General features: G+C 34.4%; 1 protein-coding gene across 1 annotated transcript in view; it reads left to right on the top strand.

Moving 5' to 3' along the window:
• Nucleotides 1-15,928, top strand: part of SERINC1 (serine incorporator 1) — a 31,873-nt gene that overhangs the window by 1,395 nt on the left and 14,550 nt on the right. The window contains exon 2 of the mRNA XM_038526683.1: nt 13,437-13,598. Coding sequence (XP_038382611.1) covers nt 13,437-13,598 — 162 coding nt within the window. The remainder of the gene's footprint in view (nt 1-13,436; nt 13,599-15,928) is intronic.

Raw genomic sequence — 15,928 nt, 5'->3', positions numbered from 1 at the left:
TAAATGTATTACAAAATTATAAATGTTAGAACATTGTTTTCTTTTGGGGGGGAAATGTGTGACTTATAAAGTCAGATTTTGGTCCATTATCAAGTAGGCGTGTTCTTTGTATATAGTAAAGACATAAAAGGAAGAATTCATGTGTTCAGTTTTGTCTCCAGGACCATGATGAACACCCCCCCCCCTCAAACGATTATTGGGGGGGAAGGGGTTAAGATTTTTTTTTATATTTATGTATCATAAATCAGAAAGAAAATCGCTTTAGTGGACAATATGGAAAAATAACATTCCTATTAAAGTTTTTACAACTTAATTCTTCATCTTTATTGACTAGAAAATTGGTAAAATTGACACTGCATTTTAGTCATTGTTAATGACAAGGTATATTGGAAAGGTAGTAACAAGCAGACCGTTTTCTTACCTTCCACTAATTAGATCTCTGGCGAATAAGGCTAGGTGGCCAAGGTTGATCTTAAGTGTGCTAGATTATTGTGGCCAGTCTACAAAAGCAATTAACTCTATAGTATGCAATTCTGTCTATATCCCCCCCCCCCCTTTCCTTCCTGGTGCTTATGTGTCTATTCCTGAATTGTTCAATTTTGGTGTAATTTTATAGCAACTAAAGGGGACTTTGCCTATAATATACAAATCCATTTTTTTCAGCAGTCTTAATGATCAATACACTAATTTAAAGGTTTTTACAAATTTGCTCCCCGAATGGAGCCTGCTTCTCTCTCTGCCTCTCTCTGTCTGTGTCATGAATAAATAAAAGCTTTATAAAAAATTAAAAAAAATAAAGGTTTTGACAAATTTACAATTAAATTTTGAAAAGTATTCAGGTCATTAAATTAGAACAGTTAAACCACAATTAAATCTTAGTTTTTACTCAGATTTCTTGAGGCCTAATCAACTTTTGTAAATTTTCCTGAGTTAAAACAGCTGTAGGAAAATTTCTGAACTATGAAAACACGAAAAAAATACATGTAGTACTGTTGTATAGAGATTGGAGTTAATTTTTTATTTTAAGATTTTTTGCTAAGGGGCCTAGAATTAGATTGGTCATAATCCTTGGTTCATGTGTGCTCTTTGATCGGTTATTACATTGACCACTTAAACATCTGTGGATCTCCCACCTAATCCTGAAACTACATTACCATCAATTTATGCCTACCTCAGTGCTTTTCTCCACCACAATCTCAACAATGATGTTAATAACTAGAGTTGATTTTTTTTTTTTGAGGTACTGGACCTTATGTACAATAACAATCATTTTTGTTATTGTTGCCCAAGATAATCTAGTTAAAAAGAAAGAGCTAGTGATTACTGCCTACCTATTTTGTGTCAGCCTCTGCTAGATTTTTGTTTTTTAGTACAATAACTTGGTTTTGCAGAAATGATTCATAGTCACTGAACAATCAAGCAGAGTACAAACTTTAAATGTCACAAAAAATATGCTACCACCAATAATACTCTTCTGTCAATACATGACACATGGATGAAAGGACAAAAATATTTTTTAGGAATGGTAGTAGCATGCTAAACATGTATTTTTAAACAAAGCATTAAATCTTATTTTTCTTGGTTTTAACAAAAATAAAAGTAAATGAGTTGCTGGACGTTAGACATTTCTTCATCAGGAGAGTTTGCTAAAAAGATTCATCTAAGGACATGTTTCTACAGCAGTGGTTCTCAACTGGGCACAGTTTTGCCCCCAAGGGACATTTGGCAATGTCTGCAGGCATTTTTTTTTTCATTGTCCAATTTGGGGTAAGAGGTGCTAATAGCATCTAGTAAATAAAAGCCAGAGATACCGCTAAACTTTTACAACTGCACAGGCTGGCCCCTAGCAACAAAGAATTTTTTGGCCCAAGATATCAGTGCCTAACTTGAGAAATTCTGCTTTATCCTCTTCAGTTGGCCAGAACAAAAAAATGGAATGAAATTCGAGAGTCTTAACTGCTCTTTAAAGAAGCATTTAATAATCCTATTTTTACCCCTACCTTCTGCTTCAGTTATGGATGCTACCTGGTGCCACCAATTCCTGATGTTTGAGAATTCTACTCTACATTCCTTTGATGGCTTATATTTTCAATTTTCTAGGCCTTAAAGGGTCAAAAAGAACAGGAGAAAAAATCTGCAAGTCTTTGACCTTTTCTAAGTTCATTCCTAAGTTTGTTCATTTTAAGTCTACTCCTTTTAAAAAGCCCTTTTTAAAAAAAAAAATTCATTGATATTTCTAAAGGGAGCGTGGGTAAATTCACATATTCAGTCTGCTACCTTTATCAGAATCTCTTTGTATTATTATTTTATATGTGACCATTGTGTTTTATAACCATAATTATCCTAGTTGTTTAGTTTTAGAACTAAACAAGTCATTCTTAAAACATGTTCCCTGGATTCTAGCATCAGCATACCAAGAGAGTTAGGGAAACACTAAGGGCCAGCATTCTGTTTTAATGAACCCTCCAGGTGATTGTGATAACTGCTGCTCTACACTTAAGTAGTTTGAAAGCGCATTGCATTCCTTTTTAACCATGGCTTCTCCCAGTTTTTTTCATCTTCATGTCCTCTCCTAATTGACTAAATTTTATAATCTGGTGGATTTTTTGAAGAATTCATGGATTTCAGCATGAATTCTTTCATATATAAAAATATCTCTTAAGTTTTTGAGACATTATTTACCAGTATAATAGTATACCATTTCCTTCAGAACTTAATAGTGTTTTCTATGAATAGTGTTTTGTCTTGAAACACTGTGGTGTCCACCCCCTCCCAGAACATCTCACATGTTCTGTTGACTTGTTTCCAACTCTACCTGAATATCTGAAGAGTTTTTACTTATCTTTGAAATTAACCATATATGTCTGACTTTAAATCTATCATTTTTTCTCATCTAGAAAATAGTATTCTATTGAAAATATAGATTCACTTCTTCATCTAGGGAAGTTTTTCTTGTATTTTATCTTTGAATATCTTTTTGTTTATTTAGAAGATTCTCTATTTTAAGGACACCAGTTACCTTCATGATGATATATTGTCTTTATTTTCTTTCCATATTGTTTTTCTATATCTTTATCTTTCTTTTCTTAGTTGATTTAATTTATGTGAAATTCACACTCTGTAATATACAGGTCCGTGAATTTTTGAGAAATCTTGTAGTTATATATAACTACAAAACCGCACCTTAAAAAATTCTGTGATTCCCACCTTGGCAACCACTGTTTTTTCAGTCTCCAGAGTTCTTTCTTCCCAGAGTGGCATATGAATAGGATCATACAGCATATGGCCTTTTTGAGTCTGGCTTTTTTTACTGAGTATAATTCATTTGAGATTTATTCATGTTACGTGTATTAGTGGTTTGTTCCTTTTTATTTTTGCATAGTATTCCATTGCTTGGATGTACCACAAGTTACTTTCTATGTATAGGTGAAGGGCATCTCCACATCCTGGTGATAAAAGAGCTACACGCATTTCTGTAAAGGTGCCATAAAGATTTTTTTGTGTGACTCTTAAATTCTCTTTTGCTTGGGTAAACTATCTAGCAGTGGAATTGCTGAGCAATATGACAAGCACACATTTGATTTCTAAGAAACTACCAAGCTGGTTTTCAAAGTAGCTGTACTAATTTTCATTCCTACCAACAAAGAGAGTTCTCAGTACTTGGTATTATTTGATTATTAGGCATTCCAATGTGTGTGTGGTGGTATCTTATTATGGTTTTAGTGTGCATATCTTTAGTAACTGATGATGTTGAGCACTTTTTCATGTGCTTGTTTGCCATCCATGTATTTTTTTTTTTAAATACTAAAAGAATTTTTGCTCAGTTTTTTGGTTGGTTTCTTACTAAGCTTTAAAAGTTCATTATATATTCTTAAGTACAAATCATTTATCAGCTACCTGGTTCCCCTATATTAAAGTCTGTGGCTTGTCTTAATTCTCTTCAGGATGTCTTTCAAAGAGCAGAAGTTCTTAATTTTGATGAGGCTTAGTTTATCAGTTTTCTTTCTTCTGTGGGTCATGCTTTTCATATCATACCTAAGAAATCCTCAGTTAATTTTGGTATATGGTTTGGTTGTGGCTTAAGCTTTTGTTTTGGTGTTTTTGTTTTTTGTTTTAGATTTTAATTTATTTATGAGAGAGAAGCAGAGACATAGGCAGAAGGAAAAGCAGGCTCTCTGCAGGGAGCCTGCTGCAGGACTGGATCCCAGGATCATGACCGATGCCAAAGGCAGACAGATGCTCAACCACTGAGTCACTCACATGCTCCTTAAGTTCTTTTAGATAGTTATTTCAGCACTGCTTATTAAAAAGATTATCTTTTCTATATTGATTGTTTTGGTATTTTTATCAAAAATCCTTTTACCATATTTACATAAGTCTATTATGAACTGTATTCTATTTCATTTATTTGTGCCCATACTTTTGCCTAAACTCCACCCTATTTTGATTACTGTGGCTTTAAAGTTAATCTTGAAGTTAGGTAGTGTGAGTCTTCCAGTCTTACATTCCAAAATTCTTTGGGCTCGTCTAGTTCCCTTACCTTTCCATATACATTTTTAAAGCAACTGGTTTATTTCTACCAAACTCCTGCTAAGATTGTGGTTGGAATATGGTTCATTCTATAGATAAGTTTAGAAAGAATTGTCATTTTATAATATTGAGTTTTTCAGTTCATGAGCCCATTTTATTTATCTTCCTGTTTATTTAAGTCATTTAAGTCTTTGATTTATTTCATCAGTGTTTTTTAATTCTCATTTGGTATCTAGTATATATTTTGTTAGATTTATACTTTAGTATTTCTTTTTGTTTAATTTCAGTTTTCAGTTGTTATTTATTGGTGTGCAGGAGTGTGATTAATATATGTGTACTGACTTTGTGTCCTGAGATCTTGTTAAATTCCCTTGTAATTCTAATAGCATTCTGTATGTTTTTTGGGGTTTTCCAAGTAAGCAATTATTTGTGAATGGAAACGATTTTTTCCCTCCCTTCTTGTGTGTATTCTTTTTCTTTCTTGTCTTGTACATAAATATATGTGATGAGAACAGATATCCTTGGATATGTTTGGAGCCATAGGGGATATCAGACTTTCACCATGAAGTATGGATGACAGTATAGATTTTTTTGTAAATGCACTTCATCAAGTTGAGGATATTGTCTTCTTTCTTTGTAGAAAGTTTTGTTCAATTTATCAAAAATGACCGTTGAATTTTGTCAAGTGATTTTCCTGCATTCATTGAGATGACTGTAAATGGTTTTTCTTTAGTTTGTGAATATGATGAATTGCATTGATTGATTTTCAAAAGCTAAATCAGCCTATTTTCCCTGACTAAACCCTACCTGGTCACAATATCTTATTTATTTTTAAAGTCTTCTTTAGGGGCACCTGAGTAGCTCAGTCAGTTGAGCATCTGACTCTTGATTTTGGCTTAGGTCATGATCTTAGATCGTGAGCATAGAGCCTGCTTAAGATTCTTTCTGTCGCTCATTCTCTGCCCCTCAGTCCCTTCCCCCACTTGTATGCTTGTGCTCTCTCTCAAAAAACAGGGGGGGGGGGGGCTTTCTTTGCAGTAGTTTTAGATTCATAGAAAACTTGAAAGATACAAAGATTTCCTGTATATCTCCTGAGCCAACCCATGGGTAGCCTCCTTCATTATCATATCCCCCACCGGAGTGTGTGGGAGGATATATTTGTTAAAATTAGTTAATCTTTGTTGGCATATCATAATCACCCAAAGTTTATAGTTTACATTATGGTTCACCCCTGTTGTTGGACATTCTGTGAGTTTGGGCAAATGTTTAATAACCTGTATCCACCATTATAGTAGCATACAGAATATTTCCAGTGCTCTTAAAATCCTGTGTGCCTTGCCTATTCACCCCTGTACCCACTCCAGTCACTGATACTGTCTCCATGCTTTAGCCTTTTCCAGAATTTCATACAGTCGTAATCCTACAAGATGTAGTTTTTTTTCACATTGTTTTAAGTTGATAGTACTCATTTAAGATTTTTTCAGGTCTTTTCATGGTTTGAGAACTCCTTTGTTTTCAGCACTAATACACCATTATTTAGATGTACCACAGTTTATTTGTTCATTAATCTACTGAAGGACATCTTGGTTGCTTCCAAGTTTGGGTAGTTAGGAATAAAGCTGCTGTAAACATCCGAGTGCAGGTTTTAGTGTGTACGTGAGGTTTTCTTGGTACTTAACTGGATTGTATTGGTAAACATCTGTTTAGTTTTATAAGAAACTGTCAAGCTGTCTTTCAAAGTGGTTGTACCGTTTTCCTACCAGCAGTGTATGAGAATCACTGTTGATCCATATGCTCATCAGCATTTGGTATTATCAGTGTTTTGTATTTTAGCCTTCCTAATAGGCATATAGTGATATCTTATATTAACACACATTTCTCATACACATATGAAATATGTGGAACATCTTTTCATATATTTGCCATCTATGTATGGAGTTTGGTGAGGTGTCCATGGACCCATTTGTTAATCTGATTGTTTTCTTATTGTTGTGTTTTAAGAGTTATTTCTGGGTTTGGGATAATAGTCCTTTAAGATCCGATATGTCTTTTGCAAATATTTTCACACAGTCGGCCTCTCTTCATTCTTTTGACATAGACCTTTGCAAAGCAGAATTTTTAAAATTTTAATGAAGACCAGCTTATCAATTATTTTTTCTTTGTGGATCATGCCTTTCATGTTGTATCTGAGGAGTCATTGCCACAACCAAGATCATTTAGTTTTTTTGTATATAATCTTATACTAGTTTTATAGTTTTAGGATTTATATTTAGATTTAAGATCTATTTCGAGTTAATTTGGGGGAAGGGTGTGAGATCTGTGTATGTTGAGATTCGTTTTTTTGCATGCTGATGCTCAGTTGTTACAACACCTTTTGTTGAAAAAACCATATTTGCTTCGTTGAATTGCCTTTGCACCTTTGTCAAAGATTAGCTGATTGTATTTATCTGAGGCTATTTATCGCTGTTTTGTTCCATTGATTTGTTATTTTCTTTTTGACAGTGCCACACTGACTTGATTACTGTTGTTGCTTCATAATAAATTTTAAGTCTGGTAGTATCAGTCCTTCAACTTTGTTCTTCAATATCATGTTGGTTATTCTGGGTCTTTTGTCTCTCTATATGAATTTTAGAATCAGCTTATCAATATCTACACAAGAACTTGTTGAGATTTTAATTGGGAATGCACTGAATCTATAGATCAAGTTTGAGGAATTGATATCTTGATTGTATTGAGTCATCCTAATGCATGAACGTGGAATATCTGTTCATTTATTTTGCTTATCAGAATTTTGTGTTTTTTCTCATATTGATCTTCTACTTATTTTGTTAGATTGATACCTAAGTACTTGGGGGTTTTTGGTTTTGGATACTAATGTAAATGGTAATGTATTTCTAATTTCAAGTTCTTTTTTATTGCTGATATAGGAAAGTGATTGACTTCTGTATTTAAACTTTGTATTCTGCAGCCCTACTATAATGGTTTTTTGGGGCTTTCTTTTGATCCATTCTTTTGAATTTTCTATGTAGATGATAATGTCATCTGTGAAGAAAAATAATTTTATATTTTTTCCAAGTGCATATACCTTTTATTTCCTTTTCTTGTCTTATTATTAGCTGAAACTTATAGTCAATGTTGAAAAGGAAGAGTGAGGAAACATCCTTGGTTTGTACCTGATATTAATGGGGAGGCTTCAAGTTATTATTTTTTTTTGTAATGTTTTAAATTCCTAGTTTGATAATTCCAGCATCCCTACCATATCTGATTTTGATGTTTGCTCTCACTCCTTAAGTTTTGTTTTGTTTTTTACCTTTTGTTGTGCTTTGTAACTTTTTCTTGATAGTTGGACATGCTGTACTGGGTAAAAGTGATTGATATAAATAGATTTTGGTCACATTGTGGTGAGGTGTTAGGGAAGAAGTTTCCACAGCCCTATGTTTAGGTCTTAGTCATTTAGTGAGCCTATGTCTTTGGACTGTGAACTATACAAGTGTTTCTCAGGGTTTTTTTCCCTAATAGAAGAGGATGGCTAGTTTGGGCTGGAAGTGAGTATTTCCATTTCCCTGCACTATTGTGGCTTTGATAATACCCCCCAGGTTAGGTTCTCATTAACTAGTTTCTCCTTAGCGTAGGCATTGTAAAGAACAGTGTTTTGGGTATGTTTTAAAACAGTTCCATTTCCCCTCTGCTGCAGGAAGCATGAGGGAATTTCTACAGTTCTTCGGTTAACAGTTTGTCCTACCTGGGCATTGGTTCCTAAATTCATTTCCATTTGTGAATCTCTGCTCTGGTAAGCCATAACTCCTTATATTTGCCTATCTGTCTCCAATCTTGAGGGCAGTGGTTTATCCTATATCCTAATCGCTCTTATGGATCCTAAAAGTTCTTGATTTTTCACTCTGTTCAGCTTTTTACTAGTTAGGACGGAGTGGTGACTTCCATGCTTCTTGCACGGGGAAACAGGTATTAGAAGTCTTCATATCCTTTTTATATTGTTGATTTTGAATTGGCAAGATATTAAGGATTTATGTTCATGAAGGATACTGGTCTGTTCTTTAATAAGTCTTTGGCTTTAGCGTCAAAGTAATTCTGGCTAGAAAAGAGTTGTGAAGTGTTTTGCCTCTTTAGTTTTCTAGAATAGTTTGTGTAGAATTCATAATTCATCCCTTAAATGCTTAATATAACTCACTGGTGAAACCATCTATGCCTCGAAGGTTTTTAACTACAAATTTAATTTTTAAGTGTGTGTGTGTGTGTGTGTGTGTGTGTGTACTTTGTTTTGGTTTGGTTAGGGTTTGGTTTTTGTTTTGTTTTGTTTTAGATTTTATTGTTACATGTGTACACCCAACATGGGGCTTGAACTCACAAGCCCAAGATTAAGAGTCAGATGCTGTACTGGCTGCATCAGCCAGGCTCCTATGTCAGATTTTTTTAATTGAATAATTTCTGGCAGTGTAGGTTTTTCATAGACTTTCTAAGCTAATAAATAAAATTGTTCATATGTTCCCCTTAGTTTTTTAATGCTTTTAGTGTCTGTATTTGTGTCTCTTCACATTTCCATGATTCATGATTTGTGCGTGTTTACTCTTGTTCTTTTATTTTTTAATATCCTGATGAGTCTAAGTTTATTAGTTGTAATGGTCTTTTAAAACTGGTTTCACTGATTTTCTCGTTCTGCTTTTAACTGCCTTGATTTGTTTTCGTTACTATTTTCTTAATTCTACTTTGGTTTTAATTTGCTAATTTGATTTTTTTTTAATGTAGAAGCTCAGATTGTTTTGAATTTTTAATTTTCAGTGTGTTCACAAATGTAGTGTGTTAATTTCATTCCATTTCCTTTTGATATCTTTTCTCTCTGGATTAATTAGAAGTGTGTTACTTAGTTTCCAGATATCTTTTCTGTTATATGTTTATTGCAATTTGAGATTTAGTTTATGGCCACGAATATGTTCTATTTTGGTCAAGTGCATGGTTCTGTGCACTCTGGAAAACAATTTGTGCACTCCTCTAGTTAGATTGAATATTCCCTAAATATGTTAGGCACAACTACTTGATAATATTGTACAAGGTTGCTATATGCCGATTTTTGTTTTGCCATATGAGAGAATATAAATGTGAACTTGTCATTCTTTTCAGTTTTATTTTTTTCGGTGTATTTTGAAATTCATTTATTAAATGTAGAAACATTTAGGACTGTAGGTTTTCCATTAATATCCCATATCTCTGTTTATGTCCCCTTTTCATTCTGAAGTGTCCCTTCTTATCAACCCTGGTAGGATTGTTTGCTCTAAAATCTATTTTATCTGGTGCTGCTGTAGCATGGTGTTTATTTTTATTTCTTTCGTTTTTAACCTTTTGGCGTTTTTATATTTAATTAGGTTTCTCATAGAAGAGGGTTGGATCTCAGTATTTTATCTGTGATGGTCTTTGCCTTTTCATTGGGAATTTTATGCCATTTACATTTAGTGTGATAATTGGTTATGTTTGGGCTTATTAAGTCAACCATCTGTTTTTTATTTGTCCTGTTTTCCCCTTTCTGTAGCTTTTTTGCCTTGTTTTTCATTAATTGGCCATTTCTTAGTGTTCTGTTTTATTTCCATGGCTTACTAGCTATACTTCTTTGTCTTGAGTTTTTCAGAGGTTACTTTAGGGTTTATAGTATTCATTTTTAATTGTTTATAATCTGACCTCATGTCCAGTCGTACCACTTATTTACAGTTTAAGAACCTTACAGTAAAATATACTTGAATGTTTCTTGCATACTATTTGCAATCATCATATATTTTTTCTGCCTTTGTTACAACCTCCTACAATGTGTTGCTATCATTTTTGCTTTAAAAGGATAATTATCAGAATCCCTGGGTGGCTCCGTGGTTTAGCGCCTGCCTTTGGCCCAGGGTGTGATCCTGGAGTCCTGGGATCAAGTCCTACCGTCGGGCTCCCTGCATGGAGCCTGCTTCTCCCTCTGCCTGTGTCTCTGCCTCTCTTTCTCTGTGTGTCTCATAAATAAATAAATAAAATCTTTATAAAAAAATAAAAACAAAAAATAAAAGGATAATTATCCTTTAAAGAATTTTCTTTCTATAAGAAAATAACGTTTTTTCTTTTGTGTAGATCGAGTTTTCTTGTATGTGTATTGATGAACTACCTGGTATCATCTTTTAGCTTGAAGGATTTCCTTCAACATTTCTGGTAGTGTAGGTCTGCTAGTTTTAGATTCTTGTCCTTTCTATATCTGAGAATGTTTATATTTTACATTAATTTTTTTAAGATTTTATTTGTTAGATAACAACTTGGGGGAGAGAGAGAAGGAGACTCCCCACTGAGCAGGGAATCTGTTGTGGGGCTTGATCCCAGGACCCTGATATCATGACTTGATATCACCAACTGAGCCACTGGGGTGTCCCTTTACATTAATTTTTGAAAGAGACAGAATAAAACTTTTTCATTTATGGTTTTTTTTCAGTAATTATTTTTGGCTTGCAGTTTTTAAATTGTTAATGGATATTTATCTTTTTATATTAAATGCCTTAATTTTTCTGCCTGCTTCTTAAATATTTTTCTGTTCATGGTTGTTTTTAAGTAGTTTGATTATAAGTTGGTGTGGTTTCCATCATGTGTATTTTGCTAGAATTTCATTGAGCTGCTTGGATCTGTGAATTTATAATCTTGATTAAATTGGGGGATATTTAGACAATTATTTCCTGAGATGAACTCTTCTGTCTCATCTCCTCTCTGAGAACTCCAATTTCACTTCCATTAGGCTGTTTGAAGTGGTCTACGCTGATGTTCTGTTCATTTCTGTCCTAGCATTTTTGTCTCATTTGCTTTATCTTTGGGTTTATTAACCCTTTTTGTAGTCTTAGTATTTTTGGTTCAGTGACTGTATTTGGGTTTTTTTTTTAGATTTGATAGAGATCTTTTAAGTTATCTTCTACATCTCCTTCTTAATGTGCTGATTTTTTTTGTCTCCTTGAGCTTATGAAATATAGTTAAAATAAAACTTTATGTTATTACAATTTAGTCATTTGTGTTATTATCAGGTTGATTTTTTTATTGGTTTTTCCCATTAAAGGTTGTATTTTCCTGCCTTTTTGTATACCTATCAATTCTTTATTAGATGTCAGACATTATAAATTTTACCTAGAGGGATGCTGGATGTACTTGTATTTAAAAAGAAAATATTCTTGGGCATAGGTGAGTTACTTGAAGAAAATTTGATCTTTTCAGTGTTTCCTTTGGCTTTGTTGAGTGAGACTGGAGCAGCCTTTAGTTTTATGACTCATTTTTTTTTCTAAGTAATTGCCTATAGCTCAATGTCTCCTGGATTCCAAGGTGTTTCCACTATGGCTGGTGGGAATACCAACTCTTACCTCTTGTTGGGTAATTTATTCAAATGCATGTACTGATCACTGCTTTGCTGAAGACTCAAGCTGACACCTCTGCAGATTTCCAGAGCTTACTCTGTCACTTTCTCCTCTCCAGGATTCTGTCTTTAAACTCTAGCTACCTTTATTTCTCTCAGCATCCAACTCTGTTCCAGCTCCTACTTCTTATCTCCTTAATTCAGGTACTGCTGGCCTCTGCCTGCACTCGGAAGCTCTCCCAGGCAGAAAGAGGAGTCAGTCATGTTGCTCACATTGTTTCCTCTATCAGAAATTACTGTCCTGCAATCACCTCTTGTTAATTGTCTGAAAAACTATTGCTTTAATTTTTTCCATTGGTTAGGGCAGTAGGATATGTGTCCTCAGTATTAACTGCATCTCTCTTGACCTACGTTCATAGAAATTATCTCAAGCTTTTTTTCTGTAATTTTTTTTCAGTTGTCAATTTTGTTTCTCGATAATTATTCTTTAAGTTTGACTTTCTAAAAAAATTTTTTTTAAAGTTTGACTTTCTCTGCTCATCTTATTTTCCCATTTCATCTTGAACTCTTTGATTTGCACTTGTACAGAATTTCCTTTTCTTACTGAGTTATATTTTGTTTCAGACTGGATTCTTCAATTGTCTCTCTGTCACCCTAGTTTTTTCCTTCCCCTGAGGGATGTGCTTATATATTTTTTGCTAGAGTATGTTTGCATAGTTGCTGTGACTTATTTCTGTCTTGTTTAAGCTTGATATAAACAGCTTTGTTTCTGCATTATGCTGCTTGCTGTAGTGTGTTTGACTTCTGCAATATTCCCTTCCCTTGGTTTCTGAGACTTTCTCCCCAGAGCTATAGCTAAAAGGCTGGAATATCCTAGTCTGTTCAATTTTTCTGAAGTCTGACGGTGTGGTGGCGTTCAGCCTAGGTGATGGTCCGTACTTGTGAGAACACTTAACGCTTTGCCTTTCTGAAATAGTGGCAAATGTGCTTATCAATGTTCAACTCTCCTGTTGAGGGAAGTATCCTGTTCCCCAGGTACATACTAGTAGTTTAGTGTGGAGTTCCACTGGAGAAAGTTATCTAGCTGGAGTTTTCACTACCACCAATTCAAAAAAGGAAGAAGATAGGGATGCCCATTTCCTTCCTTTTCTCTTCTAGGGTATTTGAGAATTCTCAGAATTTTGTGAATTTACCACTATGATAACTGGGAGTTAAAGGACAGGAGGTGGGTGATGGGCTTGTAATCATGAATATTCTGTTTTGTTTTAGGTGAACTCTTTGCTGCTGGTGATTTTTTTTCTTTGTTGTTTTAACTGATTTGATTTATTTTAATGTAGAGATCAAGCACTTTTATGTTGGACTTTGGTCCTTTATATGGAAATTAATAAGTTTTATAGTTTGTGAATAATTATATGTAAACCGAATACATTTTGTTCCTTGGTAATTTAACTTCAGTCCTTTCTCTTTTTTTGAGTGGATGAAACAAATTTTCACTGTATCATTTTAAACTCTACAGATTTTTAATATTCTTTCTCCTCAGATACCATGTTTATGTGGCAGTGCCCCATGTTTGCTATGTCGATGCTGTCCAAGTGGAAACAACTCTACTGTGACTAGATTGATCTATGCACTTTTCCTGCTTGTTGGAGTATGTGTAGCTTGTGTAATGTTAATACCAGGAATGGAAGAACAGCTGAATAAGGTTAGTTTTTTTTTTTTTAATCGATTAACTGAACCTGTATAATTAGTATGCATAAAACTGTTGAGTTTTAGAAACTGTAATCCACAAAGTAAGATAATATGTAATTCTAAGTTTAGTAATCTTTATAGTTTTTTAGGAAAGAATATAAAATATGTATAAGCTGAAGTTCTGTGAATGTGGTACAGAAAATGGGCTGTGGTAATGAGAAATAAGTCTAATCAGTTAAATGTCAGAACTCAGTGGGACTTAGGGAAAAAGGGACATTCTAAGAATGAGTAGAACTTTTATATGCAGAGGTTGAAAGTAGGAAGCAAGATGAGGATAAAGAACTTGTTGAGTGTATGCTTTAGGAAGACTGATCTGATAATTAGAAGTCAAGCAGTTAATTTTGGAGTCTCTTTTAATCATGTGATCAAGAACTGTATAGAAGGCTAGCAATAGCTTTTCTGGATGTAGAATTAACTAAAACTGGATTTAAATATTGTCAGTGATAGAATCCTACATAATACCCAGGTTCTGATTCTAGACAACTAGGAGGAAACTTACTGTTAACCTAGAAAAAGAAAAATAGTGGTTTTTTTATTTTATTTTAGGAAATCAGGTTATAAAAGATGAGGAAAATATAATTTAGTTTGTAAAACATTGACTTAGAGATACTGCATTACGTACATGTGAGAGTGAGTGTGTTTTTGTGTGTATCCAACAAGAAGTAGAAAACACAGAATGTCACAAAAAAGAGATCCTAGCTAGAGGTGTTTTGGATCTGGAGGTGAAAGTTTGAAATCATGGCAGCATATGCTGAAGAAGACCATTCAAAGCAAGCCGGACTCTAACTTTGACAAAAGCTCTTACTAAAAGGGGTTGGTAGAGAAAAGGGAAACTTTTATAGGAAACAAGGAAAAAACAATGAAACAAGGGAATGCCCTGTTATGCAGACCTTAGGAAGAAAGTATTTGACTGCCAGTACATCTTCAGAGTGCTGGGACCAGAAATAGGAAGAAGAATCATATAGCCATGAGGAATTTTTTTTTAAGATTGTATTATTTGTTCATGAGAGACACAGGTAGAGACACAGGCAGAGGGAGAAGCAGGCTCCTATAGGGAGCCTGATGTGGGACTCGATCCCAGGACCCCAGGATCATGACCTCAGCCAAAGGCAGATTCTCAGTCACTGAGCCACCCAGGTGCCCTGAGAAAATTTATCCATTTTAGTTATTAACTGCTAATTTGAGGAGTTTTATAGCAAAAATGGAGGTCTGAGAGGACAGCTGAGGTCTGCAATATTGCAAATCCTAAAAGGATTTTTTAGGATGAGATTTAATGATTTGTATTTTGTAAAAATTTGTATTTTGAGAGGAGTTGAAGATATGAGCTTCAGTCTGTATGAGGGAGAGAGGAAGAAAGTGATCAAGAGAAGGTATAGAAGTTGGCTTTCCACCAAACAAGATGAGTGACTATAGAAAATTTGAGGCTGAGAGAGTATGGCAGTTTTAAAGCATAGTGAGTGTCTGCTTAGGTTTGCATAGCAGTAAGGAAAGATGATGAAAATTTGGGAAATGAGATTATTATGATTGTGAAAGTAACTAGCATTGTACATAGTAGATGTGGATGGCCTGGGTACTTGAGAGTCCTGGGCGTAAGCAAAAGACATTTATATGGTTTCGTCATGGATCCAGTTGACTTTGGTTATAAATAGTTTAGTTGGTGGATGTTAATTCTCATCACCAAATATTTCTGCTGCTTTGCTTTCTGAAGGTCATCAAAGATTTGCATTTCCTAGAGTGCTTGTGATATGTAGGGCCATGTCTCTAGTACTGACCAGTGAGTTGTGAATTTAAGAAAACATATCAGCCTGTACTTATTGATTTCCTTTTTTATCTGTCACAACATGTACATCATTTGAACCAGTGGCTTCTCCAACAGTCTGAACTCCTGCTGAAGTGACTACCAAGACCAGTTACATACATGGGCAAGAGCAAGAACTATACCTGTGTTGTTTAAGCCACTGACATTTGGGGGTTGTTACTGAACTAGCTTAACCTGACTACTGTAGGTGGTTGAATTAATTTAATAATGGGAATTTGCCAGGTGGTATCCTGCTCTCATATAAGGGAGCGGGATAATTAAGGGTGTCCTACTTGAGTACATGTTGCAAGTGATTATAGGTAAGTATATATTCCAAAGGGCTTAAACTGGGTTGGAAAGATGAGGTTTAAGTGAGACCAGGAAAGAGCTTACAGACTGTAGGAACTAGCAAAAGGAAATTTCGTGGCTTCCCATTAGCTTAAATATAATTTTAAGTTCTTATTTTTAAAGGCGCAGATTAACAG

The sequence above is a fragment of the Canis lupus genome, chromosome 1, assembly GCF_011100685.1.
Source record: "Canis lupus familiaris isolate Mischka breed German Shepherd chromosome 1, alternate assembly UU_Cfam_GSD_1.0, whole genome shotgun sequence".
Lineage (NCBI taxonomy): Eukaryota > Metazoa > Chordata > Mammalia > Carnivora > Canidae > Canis > Canis lupus.
This window is presented reverse-complemented; position numbering and strand designations above follow the sequence as displayed.